The 25,578-nt window shown below is 43.5% G+C and overlaps 1 protein-coding gene across 3 annotated transcripts in view; it reads right to left on the minus strand.

The window, feature by feature from the left end:
- CSMD3 (CUB and Sushi multiple domains 3) overlaps positions 1-25,578 on the minus strand; it is a 1,044,618-nt gene that overhangs the window by 182,798 nt on the left and 836,242 nt on the right. For all 3 annotated transcript variants that reach the window (XM_061605340.1, XM_061605331.1, XM_061605321.1), the window contains 3 exons: positions 20,287-20,411; positions 17,243-17,339; positions 14,130-14,234 (listed from right to left, as the gene is read on the minus strand). In XM_061605340.1, the coding sequence (XP_061461324.1) occupies positions 14,130-14,234; positions 17,243-17,339; positions 20,287-20,411 (327 nt within the window). The remainder of the gene's footprint in view (positions 1-14,129; positions 14,235-17,242; positions 17,340-20,286; positions 20,412-25,578) is intronic.

Raw genomic sequence — 25,578 nt, forward strand, 5'->3', positions numbered from 1 at the left:
AATTTCAAAATAAATACAAAGTTTATTTACATAGTAGATACACATTCCCAGATACATACAGAACACTGTTAAATTTGTCAACCAAGTACACACTTTTATTGAGATTTATAAGAGAAGAACTGCAGCTCTTAAGCAGTGGTTTTCAAACTTCATTTCTTCAAGGAATACTTTCCAAATCATCCTGTTTGATATGGACCTCCTGAATATTGCAAATAATTCTGGGAAGTGTTCTATTGAGAATCCTTGCTGGATCAGAATAGTGTCTCGGAGGACAGAGGAGAACCAGATGCAAAATGATTACTGAACACCATAAGTTATACTCTGGGATGAAGTACATATACACTTACAGTCACTCACATTCAGGCAGAACACCTTTCTCTCCTCCCTCTGCTTCCAAGTGAACAGCATGCCAGACTCCAGAAGCTATAATAGGATTATGTGGCCAACTCCTGGAGCCTGCTACTCAACTAGCATCTCAGAATGAGTCACAGCTACAATTGGGAGGAGCGGGGGTGGGGTGGGGTGAAACAGCTCATTTGCTGTGAAGCTGAACAACGAAGCCTTGTAGCTACTAGGAAAGAGTCAGATGTAAAGACAGACTAAGGACAAAAGGCTTGCTGGATCAGGCCAAAGGTTCATCTCCTCCAGCATCCTGTTCTCACAATGGCCAACCAGATCTGTTTATGGAATCCCACAAGCATGGCCAAAGTGCAAAAGTAATTTCCCCACTTGTTTTTCCAGCAACTGGTAAAGGACAAGTGACCAGGAAATAAAGAGAAACAGAAGGCAGGAGTGATGGAAAGGTCTGGCAAGCCTGGAAACAGAGGGTAGTGGAGCAAACCTAGTAGGAAAAAAAATAGGCTGAAGTGAGGGAGTTTGGGAGGAGCATCCTAGCTTAGGAAGTGCAGCCAGATGAAATGAAAACATAATCCAGCATACACCCAATACTTCTTTGGAGATATACATTGTAAGGGAAGGTCAGTAACGGTGTGTGTGTGTGTTGTGTGTGTGTGTGTTGTGTGTGTGTGTGTTGTTGGGATATCTGTCTTTTGGGAAAGCACACTCGCTATTATTTATCTTCTCACTGAGGAAAGGTTGATCATTTTTCAAGGAACCTCTGATTTCTAATCATTTTCTAAATATAAAAGACAAGTGAACAAAATAGAGAGAGTTATTTGAAAGCACTCCAGTAGCACTTTGCATCATATCTGGAATGCTTGTGAGCCTGTGACAAGCATCAGTCTCTTCCAAGGACAAGACTCAGAATGATTTAAACAACAAGTTCCATAATCATAAAAATAAATATCTCAAGTGTTTTTAACACAAATTAAACATGATGTTTAAATATTAAACATGAAAGAGTTACTTGTGGTTGATAGGCCAACATTAAAACTGGCTTAAAACTGAATAGGCATTCCTTACAAAAGGGTCTCCATGTTGCCCACGTCAGAAAAGCTTGTTTGTAAACTAACATTCAGCCATGTCAAATACGTCATTATTACTATTTTTAAAAAAGCCTTTTCATACAGCTCACAGAGTGAAAATTACTTGTAACTATTTGAACTTCCACATTTCTGGACTAAGGAAATTGCCTGGAGGATTTTTTAAAAACTATTTATCTTAATGTCACTTTGGAGACTAACACAGTTGTTAATAAAACCCTAAGCAACTGAGAATAACAATCTACTACCTTCACTTAATAAAACCCTTGTTTAGGTGTATATCCAGCTTAATTGGAGCTCCATTTGTGCCTTGCACAGAGTAACAGTACAATAAATTCTGATGGAACCAATACTATTTACTGTGCAGCACTAATTACTTAACCATTAAAGCTTTCCACTTGCTGAAATCACACAGAAATTCATTCTATAGCTCACCAAAGTTCTAGTGCATAATATACCTGCAGCTTCTATAAGGTTAATCACTATGCATAGGCACATGGGAATATGGAATGCACCTATTTAAATCATTGCTTGGCCATGAAGCTGAGCAAATGGCCTAGCATAAGTTGCTATATCTCAGTCTAACTGATCTGACAGCACTTTTGAGAAGATCTGTCATCTGCTTGTGGGCTTCCCCCAGGCACCTGGTTGGCCACTGTGAGAACAGGATGCTGGACTAGATGGGCCACTGGCCTGATCCAGCAGGCTCTTCTTATGTTCTTAAGGATATAATGAAGCCTACCACAAATCCTTGGAAGAAGTGAAAAAAATAAACGTAATGTATGCACATCCATCCTCCTGACTGTAGACACAGGGGAGGTCCTACAAGGGTTTTGCCAAATGGTAACTTGGAATCCTCTGTCTCCAAGCTGTGGCTGTGCTATTTTGTTGTGGGCACCCAACACTGCTTCCTCAGTCACCCTCATCTTTCTCTGGTGGAGTATAGGTCATCCTGTTTCCAAACACTTCTAGATTCAACCCATCTCTGAATTTCAAAGAAAAATCTATTATTGTAGACAGGGTCATGGCAGGGTTCATATTATGGAAAGCAGCCTGTATAAAATCCAGGCTTCCAATGGGATCTCATTTTTAAAATAGGAAAATGGTAACAACAACAAAAATTCTGGTGTCTCCCCACTACGGCTCAGAAACAGGGATAGGACCAGGGTCCCAGTATGGTCCCTATGTCTCCAGGATCCTATGAGACAGTCAGTATGAAAGGAGAATGTGTTAGCCACTGAGAAGAGTCTTCAAACATGCTTCCTTGTCATTTCCTGCTGATTGAAGCCAATCAGAGTGAAAGGAAGAGCGTTAGCCACATAGAAGACACTTTTCAGTAACTAATGCTCTCCCCTTCCATGATTATTGGCTCTTAGGGGCACCTGTTGTTGTGGGAGAAGGTATTAGGAAGGATCTCATTCTCAACCCAGCAGCAAAAAAAGGGTGGTGGTGGCTGTAACTATAATGAAGGGATCTTGCACTTCTGAATTTACCACTATGCTACTGTTGATTATGAATACATTTTCCATCCATTTCTTTGAAGCCCCACCTAGAAATATGACAGCCTCACTAAGGAGGGATGCTGGCTATTGCCCTTCTCCCAGGATAAAGGATAGAATCAAATGCCTTGGATTCTAGCAGCAATTCTCTTCTTCCCTTTCAAATAACTTCAGCCTCCAAACATTACACACCAATACTTGTTAATGCATTTTAAAATATCTATGTACTGAATTTCCAGTCTGTATACAAACATAATATAATATATGTAAATTAAAAAAATGGAACATGGAACACAAAACCCACACAAAAATCAGCCAGTAAATAAAATCTGAACAGCATACAAACTGCTTCAACAGCCCAAAACCTTAAAAATAGATTTAAAAATGTCTCCAAAAAATCACAGGGGATAGACAGTTTCTAACATTGTTAAGGAACTTATTCCCAAGCCTTGGAGGAAGTGCATAATAGTTTTGTTCCTTGCAGTTGAAGTTTTGCCTTATGCAGTGCACAGCAGGGCCTGTCCAGCTGTCCATAACTGTGACAGGAGCTCATATGATCTCTAAGGTACACACCGATCCCAGACCATGAGTGGGCAACCTGCCCCCCAGGATAGCCGTTCTGGATTAGTTAACACAGAGCACTTTGTCTCTGGCTCCATCTACCTCATATGCCCCCCAATAAAATTATTCCCAGGGAAATGTGGGCCCTCAACAGAAGAAAAGGTTTCCTTCTCCTAGTTTAAAGGTAAGCATGAACACTTCAGATTGAATTCAAATTTGCTAAGCAAACTGCAGGTGTGCCCTGCAGTCTGGGATTGAAGTGTGTGCGTGTGTGTGCATAGGCTAAAGCCCCCTCTCACACACACACAACAGTGAGTAACTGTACTCACGGGCATGTGCAATTTGGCCTTCAGCTCTGCTCGGTTTGTACTCCCCAGCAAAGCTCTGCTCCCAAGGAACATAAAAAGATGGTCCCTCTTCTTTATTAATTAGTCTTGACTCTACAACAGTAGCCTTTGGGGGGGCAGGGGAGGTGTTCAGCCTTCCCTGCCCAATCTCAGGAAGTTCTAGCCCCCTCTACTCTTCCCTCCTCAAGGGTCCCGTCTTGAAATCAGGAGGGTAGTCATCTGGGGTCTTCAGGAATGTGTGTCTTAGACCCCTTACTTTTTTGGGAGCAGGGCCTCAGCAGGGACCCTATGTCTCCAGCATCCTATGATCAAATCAGCATGAAAGGGGAGTGATTTAGCCACTGCGAAGAGTCTTCTAACAGTCTTCATTGTCCTTTCCTACTGATTGGAGCCAATCAGAGTGAAATAAGTCCATCAGCCAATGAGAAGGCTCTTCTCATTAGTTAATAATCTCCCCTTTCGAGCTTATTGGCATCTAGGAATGTCTGTTGTTGTGGGATAATACTTTAACCCAGCAGGAAAAAAAATGGAGGGGGCATGGCTATGACTATCATGAAGGGACTCTGCACTTCTGAATTTGCCACTATACTGCTGCTTGAAAGGAAAACAAATCTCAAGTTGAAGTAAATTTAGGGGTTATTGTTCCTAATTGTGTGGGGAAGAGAAAAGACAAATCAGGGGGGCTCTTGCCCTAAGAAATGTGTGTGAGGTCCTCTACCCTTAACTGGGGATGAGAATAGAATGGAATTTGGCAGGAAATAATGTCTTCCCAGATCATAACATAGGGCACCTAGATCAAGAAGAGAGGCTTCTTTATTCAAAGGTTAGGATCCTCTATGGTACAGATCATATGTCCTGATGTCAGTGTTGATTTCTTTCTAACCAGGCAATTGAATCATCCATAATCAAACCAAAATACATTGTGTTTTGTTTTTTATGTTCTACAGTTGTGACGATAGAATTCAAACTTCTTTCTCATTAAAAAGAAAAGGAAAAAAGAGAGGATTATTTTTTTTAAATGATAGTTTGGGCCCAACCTATTCATTGGATTGTCTGCCCCTATACAATTCTGCCTGTATTTTAAGATCTGCTTTGGAAGCACTCCTGGTGTGCCCATACCCTAGGTCATTCAGGTGAGTGGCCATGAGGCAGAGGTACTTCTTTGTAATGCCCCACCACTAAAGTATTCCCTTCCAGTGGACCTGCACAACATTTCTATGCTGCAGGGTTTTTGGAAGACCCCAAAGCTCTATCTTTTTCTGTTGGCCTTCTAGACATGGTGTTCATTATCATGGTGATGCTCTGGTTGAATTCTGTTTTTCTTTTATGTCCCTGGTGTTGCTGAGCTGTAGTTTTTATATTATTGTTCTTTTCATCTATTGTTGGTTTTAATTGTAAACTACTTTGAACAGCCAATGGCCCAGAAAATGAGCCGGAAAATATTTTAAATAAATAAATAAATACTGAAATAAACTCATAGACCTGGATTTTTGTGGGTTTTGTGCCTGCTCTCCCTTTCTAAAACTAACCTTTTTCATCATTACTATAGCCTTTTTAAATGAGTTATTCCAGATGAAACCAGAGAAAAGCACATCAAGGCTACATAATTCTTTAAACAACTGCTTACTTTTCAATTTTTTGAGTCATTATCTCTATTTTTATGGATGTTTTTGTCAGCTAATGATTGTTAAAATGAGAGATTTTAACTGGTTTGTAGTAGTATTATATATATACACACACAGGAGAGAGAGAGATGCAGTTCATACATATTTTTATCTGAATAGATCAGAAAAAGCACACAGTAGATTCAAGTATATTAACACAGATCAGCATCTAATAAATCTCAGAATATTATCATGCTATTCTAATTTGCCAAATATAACCAATTAATTACAAAGACAAAAAAGCTGCAGTTGGCTAAAAAAGAAATAAATGTGTTACCCCCACCTCCACCAGCTTTCTATGTTAAGTGTGTATCTGCATTGAGCCTCTGAATGTGTAATATTTTGGTCTGTTTCATATTCACCTGATAGCCTCTCCATGTAAACAAAGATCAGATGGCAGGCAATGAAAAGGACTTCTGCCTAACACCTTAGTCAATATAGAGCTAGACGGATTTGGTATAAGGCTGCCTCCTTAGGAAAGAGAGGAAGTCAGGTGATGCCCTACAAATTTGTAAAAATGCAAAATTCAGAGGCACATGTTACCAAATTCTTCCAAGCTACACAGGAAGTGGATTGGACTGTGAAAGACCAACCCAAATTGTGTTTGCATTTTGACAAATTTGTAGGGCAATACAGTATCTTAGAGAGGAGGTCAGGTCTTCTGCTCCCCTGGTGCCTTCACTATAGCTGCCCAATTTCCCTGCTTTTTAAAGTTTGATAGAAAGATCTGTGGGCTATAGGTACATTCTTAAACCGCAAGGTTTTTTGCTAATTAGTGAATATATTTTAAAGTCTGTTTTTATGATGTTTTAAAGTGTTTTTAGTGCTTTGTTTGCCGCCCTGGGCTTTTACCTATTAGTGAATAACCAATTGTTCAGCTGCCTAAATCATAGGCAAGCAAATGAGTACTCTGGGTACATACAAGATATACTCCAGTTGAAATGTACCATTGGTCTCACCTGAAAGGTGATTTTCATAGGAGGTATCCCATCACTGCGGGTTGTAGCTCCACCTATCGTGCGAAGGCAAGAATGTTTTTGAAGTCAAGACTAGGGGCGTCAGGCCCCTCCCACTCTCCAGTTCATTTGCAGCGAGTCTAAAGAGAAATATCTAAAAATACAACAACAAGGCCAACAGGCCTGCCAGCAGGAAAATAACACAATGGTAACATTGATAATAACATGACTCCAACATAGCGAAATAACAGAACTAGCAGTCTTGACTTCACTATAAATTTAGATATAATAGCGTAACAGGAATATATAACACATGAGAAAATATCTAGTCATCCTCCAACTGGGAGGGTCGTGATGGGATACCTCCTATGAAAATCACCTTTCAGGTGAGACCAATGGTACATTTTCCATAGGAGGTATACCATCACTGTGGGATGTACCAAAGCAGCCCATACAGGGAGGGACCACCCACATGCTAATCCTCATTAAGAACCTGTTGCAACACTCGTCTGCCAAAAGAGGCGTCAGCAGAGGCATAGCGATCAATTTTATAATGCCTTATAAACGAGTGTGGGGTAGACCAGACTGCAGCCCTGCAAATATCAGCAACAGGAGCGTTGGTAGGTAAAGCAGCCGTAGTAGCCGCTGACCTAGTTGAATGAGCTGTTATGCTAGCTGGCACTGGAAGCTTAAGGGATTCGTAAGCTAAGGCAATACAAGCCCACAACCAGCGGGATAAGGTGGAATTAGTTACTTTATGCCCTATAGAACGTGGGTTAAAGGATACAAACAGAGACTCAGTTCGTAGTATATCCTGGGTCCTAGACAGGTAGGTCTTGAGAGCCCTCCGGATGTCCAGCGAATGCCAAGCCTTCTCGAGAGGATGGGTAGGATTCGGGCAAAAGGAAGGCAAAACAATGTCCTGGTTGCAATGGAAAACTGAATCAACCTTGGGACAGAAGGAAGGATCAGTCTTCAGTACAACAGAGTCCTTATGGAAGACGCAGAGATGGCGAGCAGAAGACAATGCGCCCAACTCCGAAACTCGTCTGGCAGATGTGATTGCGATCAGGAACAAGACCTTGAAGGACAGCATACGTAGAGGCACAGTCCTGATGGGTTCAAATGGAGGGCGTTGCAAGGCCTGCAGAACCTTCGGCAAACTCCATGAGGGAAACCGATGGACAACAGCCGGAGATCGTAGGGCGACTCCCCTCAAAAAGCGTTTGATGAACGGATGTGAGGCAATAGTCGCACCAGAAGAAGAAACTGATAGAATAGACGACAAAGTTGAGGCATGTCGATGTAAGGTGTTGGGTCTAAGTCCCATCATGAAGCCGTTATGGAGATATTGTAGCACCTGTTGCATGGTGGCCTGGGATGGATCGTGGTGGTGGGACTGGCACCACTTGGAGAAAGCCACCCAAGTATGTTGATAAATCCGAGTGGTAGATGGTCTTCTCGAGGCCAAAATAATATCAATAACAGCGTCAGACAGGCCAGCCGACCTCAAATGTCCCCGTTCAAACGCCACGCTGTTAAGTTGAGCCAAGTGGGATCCTGGTGCCATACTGGACCCTGTGATAGAAGGTCTGGCCTGACTGGGATTGTCCAAGGATCCATTACTGACATTGCAAGAAGGTCTGAGAACCACGGTTGGTGTGGCCAAAATGGTGCTATCAGGGCCAGCTGTGCCCTCTCGCTTCGCGCCTTCCTCAAGGTTTTGGCTAACATTGGTATTGGAGGGAAGGCGTACAAAAGACCTTCTGGCCGCGGTGTTGATAGCGCATCCACTGCTTCCGCTGTTGTGTCCAGGTATTGGGCAAAGTACCTGGGAAGCTGGCAATTGCGACTGGAAGCAAACAGGTCGATTGAGAATGCGCCGAACCGACACTGAAGGCGATGGAAAATGGCTGGATGAAGTTTCCATTCTCCCGGAAAAACTTGTCTGCTGAGCCAGTCTGCTGTCACATTCCAAATCCTTCTGAGATGTTCTGCTTTCAGGGATTGTAGATGTTGTTCTGCCCAGACAAAGATGAGGGAGGCTAGGTCCTGCAGAGGACGAGACCTGGTGCCCCCCTGTCTGTTCAAATGTGATTTTACACACGTGTTGTCTGTTCGAATGAGAACATGGTCCAAAGGGAACAGAGACTGAAAATGAAGTAGAGCTAAGTGTACAGCCTTTAGCTCCAGCCAGTTGATGCTTTGAGTCTGCTCTGCGGTGGACCAAACCCCCTGAACGAACTGGGAGTTGCAGTGGCCTCCCCAGCCGATGAGGCTGGCATCTGTGGTTACAACAGTTCTGCGGGGTTCTCTGAACGGCGTGCCCTTGGAAAGGTGTTGGGCCCTCGCCCACCAGCGGAAGGAGAGGCGCAGTGCGGGGCTCAAGTGAACTTTGCGATGGTTGGAGCTGGTGATGTCCTGTTGAAAGGGCAACAAAGTCCACTGAAGGTGATGGGTGTGGGCTCAAGCCCATGGCACAATATGGATGGTAGAGATGAACATTCCGAGCGCCCTGGCTAGAAGCATGACATCTGCTTGTTGTATCAGGGACCTTGCGATGCTTGTGATGGCAGTAATGCGATCTGGAGCCAGAAATACCATTGCCTGCAGGGTGTCCAACATCGCCCCTAGATGTAGTAGGCATTGGGTTGGTTGAAGATGGCTTTTGTCGAAGTTGACAAGCCAGCCGTAGGCCTGCAAGACATTGAGGGTGATCGTTAAATGATGATGAGCCAGCTCTTCAGACTTTGCCCATATTAACAGATCATCCAGATATGGGTAGAGATGAACCCCTTGAATCCGGAGATAAGCCACTAGAATGAGTAGCACTTTGGTAAATACTCTCGGAGCAGAGGAGAGGCCGAACGGCATCACTCTATATTGAAAGTGCTGGTGGCCAAAGGCAAACCGAAGAAACTTTCTGTGGGCTATGCAAATGGGCACATGGAGATACGCTTCCTTAAGGTCGATAGAAGCCAGGAAGTCTCCTTCATGCAGACTCTCTGTAATGGAGTGGAGTGATTCCATTTTGAACCTGCGATATGTTACAAAACGGTTGACGAACTTGAGGTCCAATACCGCCCTCCATGATAAATCTCGTTTAGGCACATCAAATAGGAGGGAGTACACCCCTTCCGACCTTTCAGTTGTGGGGACTGGCTCTATTGCCGCTATGTCCAAGAGGTGGTGTATAGCTGTCTGCATGACGCTGTGCCTGGCTGGTGCCCTTGGACAAGGGGACGGATGGAACCTGTCTGGTAGGGTCACCCAAAACTCTATTGCATAGCCATAACAGAAGAGCTCCCTGATCCAGGAGACCGTAGTGAGGCGCAGCCACTGATCTCCAAAATTAAGTAATCTGCCACCAACAGGAGGTGCGTTAATACTGTTTGCGTTGGCGAGACCCTCCCCTATATGAGGACGATTAGGTACCCCTGCGCCCTTGGTACTGACCTCTACTCTGGAAACGCCGGTTCCAGGATCCCCTGAAGGAATTGGGGTCATATGATCTGAAGTCGCGGCCTCGTCCTCCTGGCCGCGTTCCTCGAAAGGGCTGGTTAGTACGGAAGGGAGGAAGTCGCCTGAAAGGCCTATGGTCGATGTTCTTAACAGTGGCCAAAACCGGTTTGTGGGCGTCTTTGGGGTCAACCAGCACTGCCTTTAGAGCTTCCTCGCCGAAGAGTAGAGATCCGGAGTAGGGAGCCCTAGACAGATTCATTCTGGCCACAGAGTCAGCTTGCCAGTGGCGAAGCCAGAGGGTCTGTCGAGCAACTATCTGAGCCGTCATGGCTCGTGCCCCCAGTTGAGCGGCATCCAAAGTGGCATCAGCCACAAACGCCGCTGTCTTACGCAACTTTATCAGTGACCTTCTGAGAGAGACAGGATCTGGGTTAGTGTCCTCTAGAAGATCATCCAGCCACATCATAGCTGCTCTGGAGAAGATGGAGGCAGATGCGGAGGCACGTATGGAGAAAGCAGTGGCCTCATGATTCTTGCGGAGGGCGAAGTCTAGTTGTCGCTCAGTAGCGTCCTTTAGTTGGGATTCTCCTTCCCTGGGCAAAAGAGATCGTGAAACTAGACTAGCGATTGGTTCGTCTATGCCAGGGACGGCTAGCTTGGTGGCAAAGTCCGGAGCTAGGGCGTAAAGCTTGTCAGCCAGGTTCTTGAAGCGGCGAGTTTGGAATGGATGAGACCATTCTTCAGAGGCCAGTTTGGCGATGGGATCCAGCACCGGGATGTAGTGCTCAGTAGGTGCAGGGGATTTGAGGACCTTGGCCCCTTTGATAGCTGGAGTGGTAGATGTTGAAGGCGCAGCTTGGAGACCAAGGGTGTTAACTACCCCGCATGCCAGGGGTTGATAATCTGAGGCATTAAAGAGGCGGTACAATGTATCCTCCTCATGTTCCGAATAGTCGCTCCAGTCATCTCCTTCAACATGGTCAGTGAAGGTTGACTCCTCCCCATACGAAGCTTCGTCAATACATCTGCCTCTGGCTACATCAAAGGGATTTGGGGAACAGGAAGGGTGTGCTTCTTGACACGCACGTTGGTCCATAGTGTATTGAGGTATGGCAGGGACTTGTGGTGGTGACTGCATTTGGGTGAAAAATGACAGCATGCCTTGAAGTTGGGAAAGGAAATCATGGGACAGCTGCATCCCCGTTGGAGCAGATGTTTGAGCCTGAGTAGCTGTTGGGGTAGATGTTTGTGCCTGAGTAGCTGGCTTCGTTAGTTGAGCCGGAGGATAAGCCCTGGGCGGCAACATGGAGGGAGGCTGGTTAAGCAAAGGCTGAGTAGTAAAGCCAGCAAAGTCCTCCTCGTCAGAGGAAGCAGCAGGTGAATGGAATATATCCCGTATGTGTTCCTGAGCTGCTGTGGTGGGGGTCGGCACAGAAGCATAGCGTGGATGCTTTGGTTTGCTATGGCTGGAAAGATGCTTGGTCTTAGCCAGTGCTTTAGCATGCTTAGTCTTAGTTGCCTTGGAAGGTTGCGGCTTGGCTGTTTGAGACATGCCTGGCTGTTCTGCCATCTTATATTCACTTTGGGTGCAGTGCACGGCCACAGCGGGGGCAGGATGTAGGGACCCGAACAGGCACAGTGTACGATCACAGAGGGGGTAGGATACACTGGCAGATGGCTAAGTGCACGGCCACAGAGGGGGCAGGATGCACTATGGTATCAGCGTTAGTATAATGTAGGCTGGATTTCAGGCTTGGTACACAGCCACAGAGGGGGCAGGATGTACAGTATAAACTTCAGGCTAGCTACACGGCCACAGAGGGGGCAGGATGTACAGTGTAAACTTCAGGCTTGGTACATGGCCACAGAGGGGGCAGGATGTATGGGTCAACAGCTCATGCACAATATCACAGTCTCAGCACACGGCCACAGAAGGGGCAGAATGTACAGGTCAACAAGTTGTGCACCCAGTGACAGAGCTGGCAAGTTTCAAAAGTTTAGGGCTCAGTCACAGCTATAATGAATCAGCCACAGAAGTACAGGAGCTAGCTGTCAGCTAGTTGTCAGAAGCAGCAGCAATAGTTGTGTGATAGAGAAATCCAAGTAGAGCTAAGGAACCCTATCTAACACAGATGTACAAGGGGCCCTTGCCAGGTAAGCCCCCTTTGTTTAGTATGGATAGACTGAACAAAAAAGGCGGGAAAAGAAGAGAAAAAAGATGGCGTCTGACCGAGGAGCGGGAGAAAATAACGGTCAAAATGGCGTATTACGAAGGGGGGGCAAAATCGGGCACTGAGCAGCCCAGCGGACTGTAAAAATGTTGGGCGCTGCCTCAGCAACGCGTTGCAGCCACAGACCCGATATAAGTAACACCACTCTAAGTCAGTGGCGGGGCCTCAGGGAGTAAAAGACTAAGCGCTGAGGCAGCAATAGAGATCAGCCGCAGCCAGCGGCTGCAAACGCTGCCGCGGCAAATTACAAGGCCGGAAACGGATCTGGGGAGGAGAAACGGCTGAAAAAAAGGAAAAAACTCAAGCGGCTAGGCAGCAGCCGATATCAGCCGCAGCCGCGGTAAAATTAAGGGGTCGGGAGACGGAGTCAAAACCGGCGCCGAACGACGAAGCCGCAAGCTCCTGGAGGGGGAAATAAGGAGGCCGCGAGAGCCGGCTCCTAGGTGAGGCAAACAGTGGGGCAAATCGGGAGCTGCAGCCGCAAGCTCCCGCCTGAAAGGCTAGAGAACCGCAGCCGCGGTCTCTGCTGAACTGACAGGCTCAAAAAGCTGGGAAAAAGGGACCGGGTAAGGGAAGATTCCCCCCAACAATACTCCAGGAGACACAAACGAATTAAAGACAAGACAGAGGGGAGGGAGAAAGTGGAATTACATATAACGACCTCCACACACTGTCAGACAAACACACAAATAGACACAAGAAACTTAGCTAAGCTATGCTATCTGCAATATAGAACTTGTTCGTACGAAGGCAAGAATGAACTGGAGAGTGGGAGGGGCCTGACGCCCCTAATCTTGACTTCAGAAACATTCTTGCCTTCGCACGATAGGTGGAGCTACAACCCGCAGTGATGGTATACCTCCTATGGAAAATGACTGGAACAGTTATTAAGATCAATACATAATGGTGACAATTCCCAAAAAGGTCAACACTCTTTTCTCTTCCACTAGTTTTAAAACAACAAATTACTCGGACAACTTTTGAAACAAGACAGCAAGACAGTAAAATGCAAGATGGAAGAAGAAATTACTCGATAGATGAAAAGCCTACAAATACATATCTCAGTCATAACTACTGCTATGGAACATCCAAAATTCACCACTTACTGGCCACATCACAAAATGGGTGAGAACTGAACAGGCAGTAAACAAAAATCAGTCAGATGTACTCATCACAATTTCCCAGTTTGTAGCTCTAGTCTCACTAACCTTATTTATAAAAAATGGGATACAATAATTTCTACACCAACTTTTGAAGAACCTGAAACACACTGGACAACAATTTTCTCCTTCTGTAATCCCCAACAATCACTCCTTCTAATAACTAACTAAAGTGGTGACAGCAGGAATGAGGCCAAAATGGTGCCTCTGAGAAACAACAGAGAAGTTTCAGCATGCTTGGAAGAACCTCAAGGTTTGCAGAAGTACAAAAATCATTTTAAAACATAAAGCACCAAACCCCGCACCTACCTTTCCCCCAAAATCTCAGTGAATACTGTGCATGCTCAGTAGTGACAGAATGAAGAGCAAAGATTAGAAAAGAAAAATGGAAACTAAGAGGGGAGGGGAGAGAAGAATGCCTTGTTTGAAAGGAATGGTTGTTTGGAACATTGAACAGAAACACTAGTTTTGAGTCCCATGTTTTGATCATCGACCCAATTCCATGGTTACAACCTGGTACAGGAAACGTAAAATCTACAGTAAATTATAGGGAAATAATATTTAAATTGCTGACAAAATATCTGTGCAAGACAGCATTTCATTTTACAGGCTGAATAACATTATTTGTAGCAACAAGAAGAGCAGAGGCTAATTTAGAAGTAATAATAATAATAATTTTAAAGATAAACTGACATTTGTCATACAAACCTTCTACAAGATCAAACCTGGGCAACTTTAATGTAATCTTTCACATCTCCAAAACTAACCTGGCTTACACTATTATAACATATATCACAAGTACATTACCTGTATACTCCAAATGGAATCCGGCAGCTGACACACTAATATCTGACTGAAAGTTTAGGTACAAGTTGTTGGATGTGCTGTTGAGAAGTTGAGGTATTGTAGTTCCTGAGGAAAATTGAGGTTGAAAGATATTAGATCAGTACTGCAAATAATATAGCTATTATTCTCATTGAGTGGTATCAATGTTAGACTACTCAGAGTAGACCCACTGAAGTTAATAGACATAACTAAATTAATTCATTCATTTTAGTGGGTCTTCTCTGAGTAAGACTTAGTGGAAAATAACCCATTGGATTTTGTCTATGAACGTATACAGTCTTACACATACACACAGAATCATTCAAACGTTTTACAGTTTGCAAAATGACTACATCTTACCACTATAATTTAGCAATGCTATATTGTACCTTCTTAGTCCTGAAAATTTGGCTACAGTGACAAAAAGAAATGTGACAGCACGAGAGCTCAGTATTACAAGAGAGGAGAGTTGTGGAGTTAGTTCAGGGTCAGCATCAGATTTCAAGGGCTACTTGGTACAATACTGCCAGTGGGCCCCCAACACATACACCACACCCCAATAATATGGTTACACAACATTTTCTTCTTCTTCTTCCACTGCTGCTGTCACAGCAACAGTAGCGGCAACACCACTCACCACACTCTCCACTGGGTCCCACGAAATATATATATTTCATTGACCTACAGGTCAGCTTTGCATTTTAGGTACATTAAGATGCTGGACAAGCACTGCAGATGTTAGAGGGGCTTGGCTCAAAGAACTTCAACCCCCACTATAAAGCCCATCAGGAATCCCAGTGGGAAGGGCAGTAAATGCCAGCACAGCCAGTTTGTGCGAGTGAGAGGTAAAGGAAAACTTAGACCCATAAATTTATTTATCTTGCATTAGGAATGGGGGAGAATATCTGCTAAATCGAACTTAGTAACAGTTTCTGACTGAATTTGATAGTCCACTATCTTCTCAGACCGGCACTGATTTCTTGCGGTGGGCTGTGGCTGTAATTGGCATGGATGTTTTGTGGTGGGCGACAGCTGTAATTGGCACTGATTTTTTCCCTATTCCCCCCCCAGATTTTAAGTAATTATCTTTGTAATTTCATCTAAGTTGATGGATTCATAACAGTGTGTAGGTGTGACAAATAGGAAAAACAAACAGCGTGGAACACCGTGATAATTTACATAGGCATTTTCTTTAAAAATTATGTAATTTGCTTTCGCAACCAAAAAACAAACACACAGCTGATCGAATCAGCAAGTGCCAAAGCAAGTACGAACAAAAAAGGGTGGGTCGGGATGGAATGACGGACTATCTGAATACAAGTGGATCGGAACTAGGCAGTGAACCCCATCCCTATCTTGCATAACACTGGGATTTCCTTCAGTCCTACTTTTATTTCACACTTACAGCAAATATCTGTGCCAGAAAAGGAAATATAAGCTTGTGGTTAGGCTTATGCAAGAAGGAATGAAGGGGAACAAGAAGAACACAGGTCAGAGGCACCCACTGTGTGCCCATATTGTGGGGAGACACAACTGTAAACAAAGATGAGAATAAAACATCTAGGGACTTTCTGAAACATTTGAGACATACACAACAGATGCAAAGGACATCTGAGGCATATACGTGTAAGAGACACATGGCCAAAGGTCATAATGAAGGAAAGGGGAAAGAGTGGAGACAAACAACTGGTATAAGAAGAAAATAGATCCACGTGCTTGGGGTGCATGTGTGAATTCTCTTCAACTGTATTCCTGCCCCTGTGAGCTAGAGAGTATGGGATCCAGGGCTGACAAGTTGCCACTGCTACCTTTAATCACTACTATCCTGGTATGTAAGAAAGGTCTCTTTTGTTTCTTCTTTATATGCTTGTGTGAAGCCGTGTGTATGTATCTCAAATAAAGCTCTTATTAAACCATAACCTCATTTGTTCTGATTGCACAGAATATCATCAGGTGACCAAAAGCCCCATGGGCCAGGTTAAAATATGATAGGAACATTTTTGTAGGAGCTTACAAATCAAATTTCTGGTACTTAATTAAAAATCTCCAAAATTAAATTCCAACAGGGACCTTTCTGAGGCCCTGGGACCCTCAACCAGTGCTCAACCTGACTGACTGCTGGCACCGGGCCCAAGGTAGCTGAACAAAAAACAAACAAGAATGGGTTTTAGTAATGCAGAAAAACCCTAGAGCTTTCAAAATGCATGTTCTAGAGGTAAAATACTTTGAGAGTTTAGGGCAGTATACCATTAATAACTTATGGCACATCAGAGGCATGGCCAAACAGTAGTTGGAAGACTTCAGTACTCCAAGCTATTCAACCAGGCACTTTAAGCAATGCAAGAAAGAGGCAAGTCAGATCAAGCAAGATATTTGATCTTACCCCTTCCCCAGCTCCTCTCCCATCCACACAATAGGACCAAGGAATCCCAGAAGGGAAAATATATGATGAAACAGCAGCTTGATCAACAGAAGAATCCAAAGCAGGAGATCCCTAAGGCTCCTGGGCCAGTTGAGGAGAAGAAAGGAAAAAGCAGTGGGCTAAGGAAAGAGGATGATGATATAGCTAGTACTGGGGCAAGGAAGAAGAGGTTTTATTGGTGAATGCGGTTCACATTCACATGAATGGCTTTGTGCTCAGAAGGATGTTAGCTTTAGACACTTTGGTGGACCATGGAAGTTATGTTATTGGTATTCAACTTTCTTCCAGGTTCTGCAGTACAAAATCCCTTAAGAGCCAACTTCTTTTTGAAGTCTACATCTGATAAACAGGATCTGCTCTAGATGACAAATAATGAAAATTTAATTCACACTACTCTGTGCTCTCAATATACATGATGTGTAGCAGCAAATGGTAATACAATCTATTTTAAAGCAGACATCAATATATGGTAGCACTGGGTAATGAAACCACCAAGAATCTGACATGCAGCTTGCATCTCTAACTTGTTCTGAAAGATGATGCATTTCAACACCCTCTTGTATTACATGAACACAATTCAAGATAGTTTATAGCTGGCGTCTTCAGAAGTGGCCCAGGTTGACTGTTTATCATGAAAGGGAGTACCAAAAATGTAGTCAGTCTTTCCATTCACCTGAATAGCTTCCAAGCCTTGGAGCATTGTTATCAGAACCATCATAAAAATCCAAAGAGTCCCAGTTATGCTCGGTTGCAAAACTTATAACCTGCACCTGTGAAGTAGAGAAAATGAATGGCAAAAATATCAGAGAATTCAAAATTCTATGATTTCTCCAGATTTACAACTAACAAAAAAGCCTATTCTGAGCAGACATCATTTTTCAAGAAGTGAAGCCTGGCAATGAAAATTGGGTTCAGTTAACCTCAGAAGGAGAGGAGACCTTGTATAACATCTGATACCATCCTCAGGTAGTTCCACTTCTTATGACATCACTTGACATCCCCCTGTAAGGATAATTGTGCTTGCTGATGAAAGTTATCAGTGTTTACTCAATAATGGTAGGCACGCACACGCACACACGCACGCACACACACACACACACACAAAGCCTTTCCCTGTACGAAAGAAAAGCTAGATGTATAATGGCAAAAATGTAATTTTCAATCACATATTTGTTGTCATTGAACAAAGTCTGGACATATGTATAGAAAAAGCAGTGAGAAGAAGGGGTGCTTCACCTTTCCCCTGCTCACATATTTTTTCTTTGTAGCCCGTATCCATCGCCATTCCCCCATTCCACTAGGTAACATGTCTGAGAAGCCCCAGGAAAGGGGCCAGAGTAGACTTCCCTGGCTTGGTAGACTTGAGACAATGACATCCCAAGACAGGAAGGGGAAGAAAAAAAAACTATATCAAGAAAGGGAGTCAGGAACTATGCCTGTACTGTAGTATGCACTAGAGTGTAACTCTGTAATACTTTAGATTGGATTTGTGACACCCTTGATAGAAAAGCAAGCCCCACTAACACCCAGGAAAGTTTCATCCTATCAAAATTCTCAGATTAGACACTATGCTGGATAATATATTCATTGTTTAAAATGTTTTCTTCTGCCTGAAATCCTTGCAAAGTCATTTATATTAGATTGCATGCTGTTTTTCCTCTGTCCTCATTTGCAACTCTGGTTACTCAGATCAGAATCATCATGGTGATGGCATTCGGTTGCAATGGCAGGAATGAACCATCATCTTTAGGGTAATTCTAAAGAATAAAGCAGCTATAAGGAATAAGATAGCCAGAATTTGATCCACACCTTTATTTTAAACAGTGACCAATGAATTCCAAAAAGTGCAATATCTTCAACCAGAGTGGTAAACTATGAGTCTCTTTTTGATATACATTATATTTAATGGGAAATAATCATGAGGCTCCATTATGCTTCAGTTAAAACTACGGAAGCAGTGTTCCTTCAAGGTATTTGGAAATAACTCAAGCTTAGACTGAGGTTTTTAGATAACTTCCATAAAAATCTAGCACTCTGAAATAATCATGTCTGTGTGTTTGTGTATTCTATTCACTGTATTATTCTATTAATTGTGTTGTTTTTAATGGGTATAAATATTTTAAAAACAAATACATAGTAAATTATTATATGCACTTTATGCATGCATTATAAGCACATACATTTCAGATTTCCTAGAGTAGCCAGCACATAAACGGATACACACCACAATGCATATGAATATACACATAAAATGTTTATTAATACTTATAAAACTGTGCATCAGAAATATAGTACCACATAGGGCTTGACACTTTTACACATATTAGATAGATAGATAGATAGATAGATAGATAGATAGATAGATAGATAGATAGATAGATAGATAGATAGATAGATAGATAGATATAGTATGCGCATTATCCCTATAATTTTGCATATAATTAGGTGAGCTTTTAAAAAAAAAACTATAGTGCACAAGCAGCTTGGATATAAATGCGTACTCAATGCATGAGGTGGTCCAATGTGGGAAAAGTCCCACTGGGCCGAAACCACCAAATTCTGTGCATTAATCCATTTTAAAAGGATTCTTCATCTCTGTGACCAATATACACCACCAAACTATGCATCTTTTCTCCTACTGTGCATGAATTTAATGGGCAGGTGTCTACCCATCTATAGACAGGCAGGCTGCATGGCCAATCCTATCCTGTGTCTGTCTTTCCATAATAGCTGGAAAGTCTATTATGCAATTTTCAGCTTAATCTCACAGAATGGTCACAGTAGATATTTTTGGAACATGATTTTCCTACTTCTTGGACAATGATTAAGTACTCAGAAGCTATTTAGAAATGGGTAATAATAGTGTTGTTATTAGCCAGACACTGACTAAGGGGACTAGTAAACACAATTATTATAGAGCATATTGCTACATGTGGTTTTCTACAATGGTATTTCTCCTGCCTCTCTATAGCATCTGGTAGTGGCCACTGATGAAGATCTGTTCTGCATTGTTTTTATTCTGCCTATAAAGGAAGGCCAATAAAGTTCTCTAAACCATAAACTTTTCTATTTCCTGAGCTCTGGAACAGGAAAAGTGAGTTTCCAGTTAAACATATATGTCTCACTGTTAACAAATGAAAAAGTGCTAACTTTGTGAAAATGTGGGGGTGGGAGGGATTGTCAGGTCTTCAGACAACTTAATCACATAGACTCTATGAATCAGGGATCAAACCTGAGTCCTTCTTAGGTCCTTCACCAGGTGAAAAAGAGAGTAAGGCCCCTATAGCCTTGACAGTTCTGTAGAAGAGGGCATCTCACCACACCACACATATATTGTAAAAGGATGGAGGAGTTCAAAAGTGCTCCTCTGACCTCGCTTCCACTCAGCCAGTGAGAGCCTAGTAAGACTTTGGATATGAAGGTCATGCTGCTATCAATTACCCCACCTTAATTTACTTCCACATATTTTCATTGTAAATATTGTTATAATTGTAAAAAAATTGATCTAAGCTACCATCTTGACATACTAATATTTCTGATCAGAAATGTCTCTTCCAGGAAGAAGTTTATATCGTTCAAAAGAATTACGTAACAGATCTTATTGTGACATATTTTAATTGCCTTTTAAAACTTTGTGATTTGATCCGCTCATGCTCTCAGTTTTTCCAGAGATTAGAGCCTATAGTGGTATCAGTAGACAATTATATGTGTTCTTACTTGAATTCCAGCTCCTTCAGGCACTGTGATCTTCCATACACAATTCAGATTGTTGTCATAAGGCTCAGGGTAGCCAGGGGACAAAATGGTCCCTTTGCGCTTAGATAAAATTCCTCCACAGGGCACTGGAAGTAAAGGCATAAAATGCAGAAAGAAGTTTCCCAGTACATCATTCATCAGAGCAGGGATAAGTTGTAATAAAAGCTTATACAATTACAAACATGACAGATCTGAACAGTTTTACAGTATGATACTATAGTTCAAGATGGCCTCAGGAAAGAAAACCCAGCATTATACCTCAGATTCTCTCCCTTAGAAGCAAATAAAATGGAAGTAAATTTGCAATGCATTGCAATAAAATAAAATAAAATAAAATAAAATACATCAGGTTAAAAATTCAACAAGGCAAAATATATGAACAATCCTATTTTATGTTTTAGATATTTATTAAAAGGTGAATTGGCTACTTTAACAAATGTTAAAGATTTGTGTGTATGGGTATGGGTACACACATATGATGCCCCGCTCGCCGCGCAGCTGATGAGTGGGGCAAGGTTGCAGATCGGGGCGAAGCTGCCGCCTCCATCTTTGTTTGGGGCAACGTCGCGCGTCGCACCTATTGTGTGCGTGCGACGTGCAGTGTGGAGGGGCGGGGCTTTGGGGCTTATTTAAGTCCAGCTGCCCCTCCTACCTTCCTCTTTGCCAGCGTGACGTTGAAGGACGACGAGGGCCAAAGCAGAGCAAGGAGAAGAGCGGCAGCGGCCATTCTGGCTCGGCCGCGTGGTTGGTGCCATTTCGGAGGCGCTTGTTTGCAGCGGCACAGGCCGCATTTACAGGCCAGTTAGGCCACATTAGTGGGCTGATTAGGCCTCAGTTATTTTCCTTGGTGGAGGTAGTTTGAGGAGGCAGGCGGTCATGAGCCTGGAGGAGTGGCGGCGGCTGGAGCGGGTCTTCTATTAAGGGCTTGCTGGGCCGAATGGTGTGGAAACCCCTCCCCCTTGGTTGGGGTGGGTGGGCACTCAGTGTCCTCCAGCAACGCCGCCTTAGGGCTATTGCTAGCCAGTTAAACAAGATCACACACACACATTTAATATTGTATAAGAGCAGTGATATAATATAAAGTAATTGGAATAAATCAGTAATTAAAATAAATTAGAGCAAAAGAGCTGCAGGGTTTTGAATAAAAGGATCAGACCTTGCAGACAGTGACTTACTACAGTTAGCAGCTTACAATACTGGTATTCGTGCCGGTGTTTCTGCAGTTGGTGGCTTACAATAATAATAATTATTATTATAATTGGTCTCATAATTCTTATTATAGGCCAGGGAGGATTTAAGTAGTCATGCCAACCAAGCAAGGAAAAGAGGTGTGTGTAAAAGGTCCCCTCATAAAATGCAGGTCTTTGGGCAATTTTAAACCACCACCACCCCATACGCATGGGAGAGGTTTTGATAGTGGTTGAGGTGTTTGGACTGCGATCCGGGAGATTGGGGTTGAAATCTCCCCAACAGCCATGGGCTGCAGGCTCAGAACTAATTACGGGAGAGGAGGCTGCACAAGCCTTTCGAGTCTCAACAGGCCCTATTTACCTCCCTTTTGTTTGCCAAGGCTGGGTGTGAGTTCAGCCTAGGTAGGGGGCGCAAGACAGTGAAGGAGGTGGGTGAGGCCTTGGCAGCCTCTCTTGGCTGTTGTGAAGGGTTCTTTGGTTAGGCTTGCGGCCTTTCCTTGACTCGGGCCTATATTAGGTTCAAGGTACTTTATTCTATTAATTTTAAGAACATAAGAACATAAGAAGAGCCTGCTGGATCAGGCCAGTGGCCCATCTAGTCCAGCATCCTGTTCTCACAGTGGCCAACCAGGTGCCTGGGGGAAGCCCGCAAGCACGACCTGAGTGCAAGAACACTCTCCCCTCCTGAGGCTTCCGGCAACTGGTTTTCAGAAGCATGCTGCCTCTGACTAGGGTGGCAGAGCACAGCCATCATGGCTAGTAGCCATTGATAGCCCTGTCCTCCATGAATTTGTCTAATCTTCTTTTAAAGCCGTCCAAGCTGGTGGCCATTACTGCATCTTGTGGGAGCAAATTCCATAGTTTAACTATGCACTGAGTAAAGAAGTACTTCCTTTTGTCTGTCCTGAATCTTCCAACATTCAGCTTCTTTGAATGTCCACGAGTTCTAGTATTATGAGAGAGGGAGAAGAACTTTTCTCTATCCACTTTATCAATGCCATGCATAATTTTATACACTTCTATCATGTCTCCTCTGACCCGCCTTTTCTCTAAACTAAAAAGCCCCAAATGCTGCAACCTTTCCTCGTAAGGGAGTCGCTCCATCCCCTTGATCATTCTGGTTGCCCTCTTCTGAACCTTTTCCAACTCTAGAATATCCTTTTTGAGATGAGGCGACCAGAACTGTACACAGTATTCCAAATGCGGCCGCACCATAGATTTATACAACGGCATTATGATATCGGCTGTTTTATTTTCAATACCTTTTCTAATTATCGCTAGCATGGAATTTGCCTTTTTCACAGCTGCCGCACACTGGGTCGACATTTTCATCGTGCTGTCCACTACAACCCCGAGGTCTCTCTCCTGGTCGGTCACCGCCAGTTCAGACCCCATGAGCGTATATGTGAAATTCAGATTTTTTGCTCCAATATGCATAATTTTACACTTGTTTATATTGAATTGCATTTGCCATTTTTCCGCCCATTCACTCAGTTTGGAGAGCTCTTTTTGGAGCTCTTCACAATCGCTTTTTGTTTTAACAACCCTGAACAATTTAGTGTCATCAGCAAACTTGGCCACTTCACTGCTCACTCCTAATTCTAGGTCATTAATGAACAAGTTGAAAAGTACAGGTCCCAATACCGATCCTTGAGGGACTCCACTTTCTACAGCCCTCCATTGGGAGAACTGTCCATTTATTCCTACTCTCTGCTTTCTGCTTCTTAACCAATTTCTTATCCACAAGAGGACCTCTCCTCTTATTCCATGACTGCTAAGCTTCCTCAGAAGCGTTTGGTGAGGTACCTTGTCAAAAGCTTTTTGAAAGTCTAAGTACACTATGTCCACTGGATCACCTCTATCTATATGCTTGTTGACACTCTCAAAGAATTCTAATAGGTTACTGAGACAGGACTTTCCCTTGCAGAAGCCATGCTGGCTCTGCTTCAGCAAGGCTTGTTCTTCTATGTGCTTAGTTAATCTAGCTTTAATCATACTTTCTACCAGTTTTCCAGGGACAGAAGTTAAGCTAACTGGCCTGTAATTTCCGGGATCCCCTCTGGATCCCTTTTTGAAGATTGGTGTTACATTTGCCTCTTTCCAGTCCTCAGGCACGGAGGAGGACCCAAGGGACAAGTTACATATTTTAGTTAGCAGATCAGCAATTTCACATATGAGTTCTTTGAGAACTCTCGGGTGGATGCCATCCGGGCCCGGTGATTTGTCAGTTTTTATATTATCCATTAAGCTTAGAACGTCCTCTCTCGTTACCACTATTTGTCTCAGTTCCTCAGAATCCCTTCCTGCAAATGTTAGTTCAGGTTCAGGGATCTGCCCTATATCTTCCACTGTGAAGACAGATGCAAAGAATTCATTTAGCTTCTCTGCAATCTCCTTATCGTTCTTTAGTACACCTTTGACTCCCTTATCATCCAAGGGTCCAATTGTCTCCCTAGATGGTCTCCTGCTTTGAATGTATTTATAGAATTTTTTGTTGTTGGTTTTTATGTTCTTAGCAATGTGCTCCTCAAATTCTTTTTTAGCATCCCTTATTGTCTTCTTGCATTTCTTTTGCCAGAGTTTGTGTTCTTTTTTATTTTCTTCATTCGGACAAGACTTCCATTTTTTGAAGGAAGACTTTTTGCCTCTAAGAGCTTCCTTGACTTTGCTCGTTAACCATGCTGGCATCTTCTTGGCCCTGGCGGTACCTTTTCTGATCTGCGGTATGCACTCCAGTTGAGCTTCTAATATAGTGTTTTTAAACAACTTCCAAGCATTTTCGAGTGATGTGACCCTCTGGACTTTGTTTTTCAGCTTTCTTTTTACCAATCCCCTCATTTTTGTGAAGTTTCCTCTTTTGAAGTCAAATGTGACCGTGTTGGATTTTCTTGGCAATTGGCCAGTTACATGTATGTTTAATTTAATAGCACTGTGGTCACTGCTCCCAATCGGTTCAACAACACTTACATCTCGCACCAGGTCCCGGTCCCCACTGAGGATTAAGTCCAGGGTTGCCGTCCCTCTGGTCGGTTCCATGACCAACTGGTCTAGGGAATAGCCATTTAGAATATCTAGAAACTTTGCTTCTTTGTCATGACTGGAACACATATGCAGCCAGTCTATGTCCGGGTAGTTGAAGTCACCCATTACTACCACATTTCCTAGTTTGGATGCTTCCTCAATTTCATATCTCATCTCAAGGTCTCCCTGAGCATTTTGATCAGGGGGATGATAGATCGTTCCCAGTATTAAGTCCCTCCTGGGGCATGGTACCACCACCCATAACGATTCTGTGGAGGAGTCTGCCTCTTTTGGGGTTTCGAGCTTGCTGGATTCAATGCCTTCTTTCACGTATAGAGCGACTCCGCCACCAATACGTCCTTCCCTGTCCTTCCGATATAGTTTATATCCAGGGATAACCGTATCCCACTGGTTTTCTCCATTCCACCAGGTCTCCGTTATGCTCACTATATCAATGCTCTCCTCTAAGACCAAGCACTCCAGTTCTCCCATCTTGGTTCGCAGGCTCCTAGCATTAGCGTACAGGCACTTGTAAACAGTGTCTCTCTTCAAGTGTCTTTGGCACTTGTGGTTAGGCCTGTGGTAATTTTGCTCTTCTGAATTTATATCCTGTGCCCCTGCTCTCACAATGCCTACTTCTAGGCATACCCCTTTTAAAATTTCATCATTTCTTTGGTTTTTATCCCAGGGGGGAGGTTTATTCCGAACCGGACCTTTCTCAGCTCCTGTCGGGTTTCCCCCTTCAGTCAGTTTAAAAGCTGCTCTGCTACCTTTTTAATTTTAAGTGCCAGCAGTCTGGTTCCATTCTGGTTCAAGTGGAGCCCGTCCCTTTTGTACAGGCCCGGCTTGTCCCAAAATGTTCCCCAGTGCCTAACAAATCCAAACCCTTCCACCCGACACCATCGTCTCATCCACACATTGAGACTGCGAAGCTGGGCCTGTCTGGCTGGTCCTGCGCGTGGAACCGGTAGCATTTCAGAGAAAGCCACCTTGGAGGTCCTGGCTTTCAGCATCCTACCTAGCAACCTAAATTTTGCTTCCA

The sequence above is a fragment of the Rhineura floridana genome, chromosome 1 (assembly GCF_030035675.1).
Source record: "Rhineura floridana isolate rRhiFlo1 chromosome 1, rRhiFlo1.hap2, whole genome shotgun sequence".
NCBI classification, from domain to species: Eukaryota; Metazoa; Chordata; class Lepidosauria; order Squamata; family Rhineuridae; genus Rhineura; species Rhineura floridana.